We start from the raw sequence: 2,217 nt of genomic DNA, 5'->3' as shown, positions 1-2,217 counted from the left end.
CATTATTCAGAAACGCTGCAGTGAATATGAAGATCAGGCAAAGAACGGAAGGCTATTCTGTACCAGAGAACATGACCCTGTTCGTGGTCTAGATGGAAAAATGCATGGCAACTTGTGTTCCATGTGTCAAGCCTACTTGTGAGTATAGAGTTTTAGAATGTCAAAGAAAGAAGGGACCTTTCAGATAATCTAATAGAACCAACTTGTTTCATAAATGGAGAAACTGTGGCTTCAAACAGGACAGTGAGTTGAATAAGTTACACAGGGAATGTTAATAAGATCCCTGAGAGTAAGTACCTAGAGTCACTTGTTTCAAGATGTCTTGTTTTCTCTGATGCTCCCTCTTTTGACACTGGAACATCTTGACAAACATGACCTTGTACTCACCCCTGAAGCTTCACATGTGAATCTGTTTTAGTTAGCAGCTTATAGACATCTGATCTTCCATGGAGATTTAGGGTCCAAAATTAGCACTTAATGCTGAAATTGAATGGAGTCAAATTGCCCATGAAACAGCCATAAACTCTTATAAAATTACAATGGATGTTACTTTATATAAAGTGACATTTCTCAGTAAATTAGAATTGCCTGTTTTCTTTCAAAATTTAGAAGAGCTCTTACTTTATTTGGTTGAGTCAGATTAAGTATTTGACTTATATTTAGAATCTATGGGTTTTTGTTTTGACTGACAACCAAAATGGTTGAAAGACCATCAGTTAACTGTATGTACCATGCAATTCCATTGTACAAAGCAAATTTAGGCTTATTTGGTTTAACAGTGTATGGAAATTCTTGGCTGTTTTCCACCTGCCTCACATTTTGTCTTTTGGCTACAACAGTCATAAGTAAGCAATACACTGAAGCTTAAATAAAAGCTAGGGTATGCCTGACATGGTAGGTAGATTGTGGACGTGAGAGAGGGGTGGCTGTAGTCATATTCTGAGAGTATAGCTAAGGCCTTCTCTGCCTCTCATCCTCTCTGAGAGACAGCGGGACAAGTTGATGTGCTTTGTTAATGTCACTTTCAGCCTCCAGCTATTATGTCACCATGGTTCTAATTTTGATATCTCTGATACCTCTGTCGTGGACATTGATGATGCTCCTTTTCTAACCACATGAAAGAAAGCTAGTTTCTAGAAAGCAAGTTTTCTAGGCCCACTGTTACTGTCTTTCTTCCAACATTAAGCAGAAACTATGAAGAAGTCATGGTATCATACCATCCTGGAGGATGTTTAGTTGCTTCTCATTGATATGTAGTGATAAAGGAATAACATTGCTCCTCCCTAAGGGGGGAAAACAGACTAGCAGTGCAGGGATGTGGAGAAGTCATTGCATGCGTTTGGTCCTAATGGATCCCTTTCATTTCCTCTCGTTCAGCCAAGCAGAAGCTGAAGAAAAGAAAAAGGCTGAAGCACAGGCAAGAAATAAAAGAGAATCTGGAAAAGCACCCTCATATGCAGTGAGTGGAATCCATCCAATAAATCCTACTTGGCACTATAATTTGAACACACTTCAAAGAGCCTAAAGGGTGGAATTCTGCTCTGTAAAAATCCCTAGAAACCCTAACACTTCAGATTGCAGATGCCATTGAGATGAAGGCTATCGAAGATTCATCCATTGTGGTTGCTTCAAAGGCTAACCCTGTAAAATAAAATGAACTTATTTGAAGTCTGAAAAACTGGGTTCTACTTCTAGTTTCATCACTTAGAGACCCTGTTAGCTTTTGCTAAACACTTTGCAGAGAAACTCTACATTTATACTTTCTTCATATGAATTTCTGAACTCTCACATCTGATTTGAGATAAAAATACCACGATTCCCAAAAAAGCATAATTCTTATGTCTGAAGTATTAAAATATTAGTTTCCAAAGCCTTAGGTCAGTTATCATCGCCTATTGTTTTCATGACAAAAGTCTCCTAATTCTCCCTCTGGATCCTGTCCTTTCCCTAATCCGTCCATTCTCCCTAACATAACTTGAGCAATGTTTCAAAATGTAAATCAGATCATAATAACCCTTAAGTAGCTCATCATCAACTGCAAGAAGTGTTCTAATCTTATCTCTCTTCTTCAGTTCTTTACCTTCACTCAAAAATTCGTGCTCTGGTATGTACCATGTAGTTTCCCACCTGTGTTTTTCAGTTTATTTTATTTTCACAATCTGGTGTGCATATTTCCTAATCTATTTTTGCCCAGGAAGATCCTATTTACTCTTCACA

At 38.0% G+C, this 2,217-nt stretch overlaps 1 protein-coding gene across 1 annotated transcript in view; it reads left to right on the top strand.

Moving 5' to 3' along the window:
• The window catches only part of SPINK5 (serine peptidase inhibitor, Kazal type 5), a 97,788-nt gene that overhangs the window by 53,431 nt on the left and 42,140 nt on the right, over window positions 1-2,217 (top strand). The window contains exons 14-15 of the mRNA XM_012658235.1: window positions 22-138; window positions 1,378-1,444. Of these exons, the coding sequence (XP_012513689.1) occupies window positions 22-138; window positions 1,378-1,444 (184 nt within the window). The remainder of the gene's footprint in view (window positions 1-21; window positions 139-1,377; window positions 1,445-2,217) is intronic.

The sequence above is a fragment of the Propithecus coquereli genome, unplaced genomic scaffold (genome assembly GCF_000956105.1).
Source record: "Propithecus coquereli isolate 6110/MARCELLA unplaced genomic scaffold, Pcoq_1.0 Scaffold58, whole genome shotgun sequence".
Lineage (NCBI taxonomy): Eukaryota > Metazoa > Chordata > Mammalia > Primates > Indriidae > Propithecus > Propithecus coquereli.
This window is presented reverse-complemented; position numbering and strand designations above follow the sequence as displayed.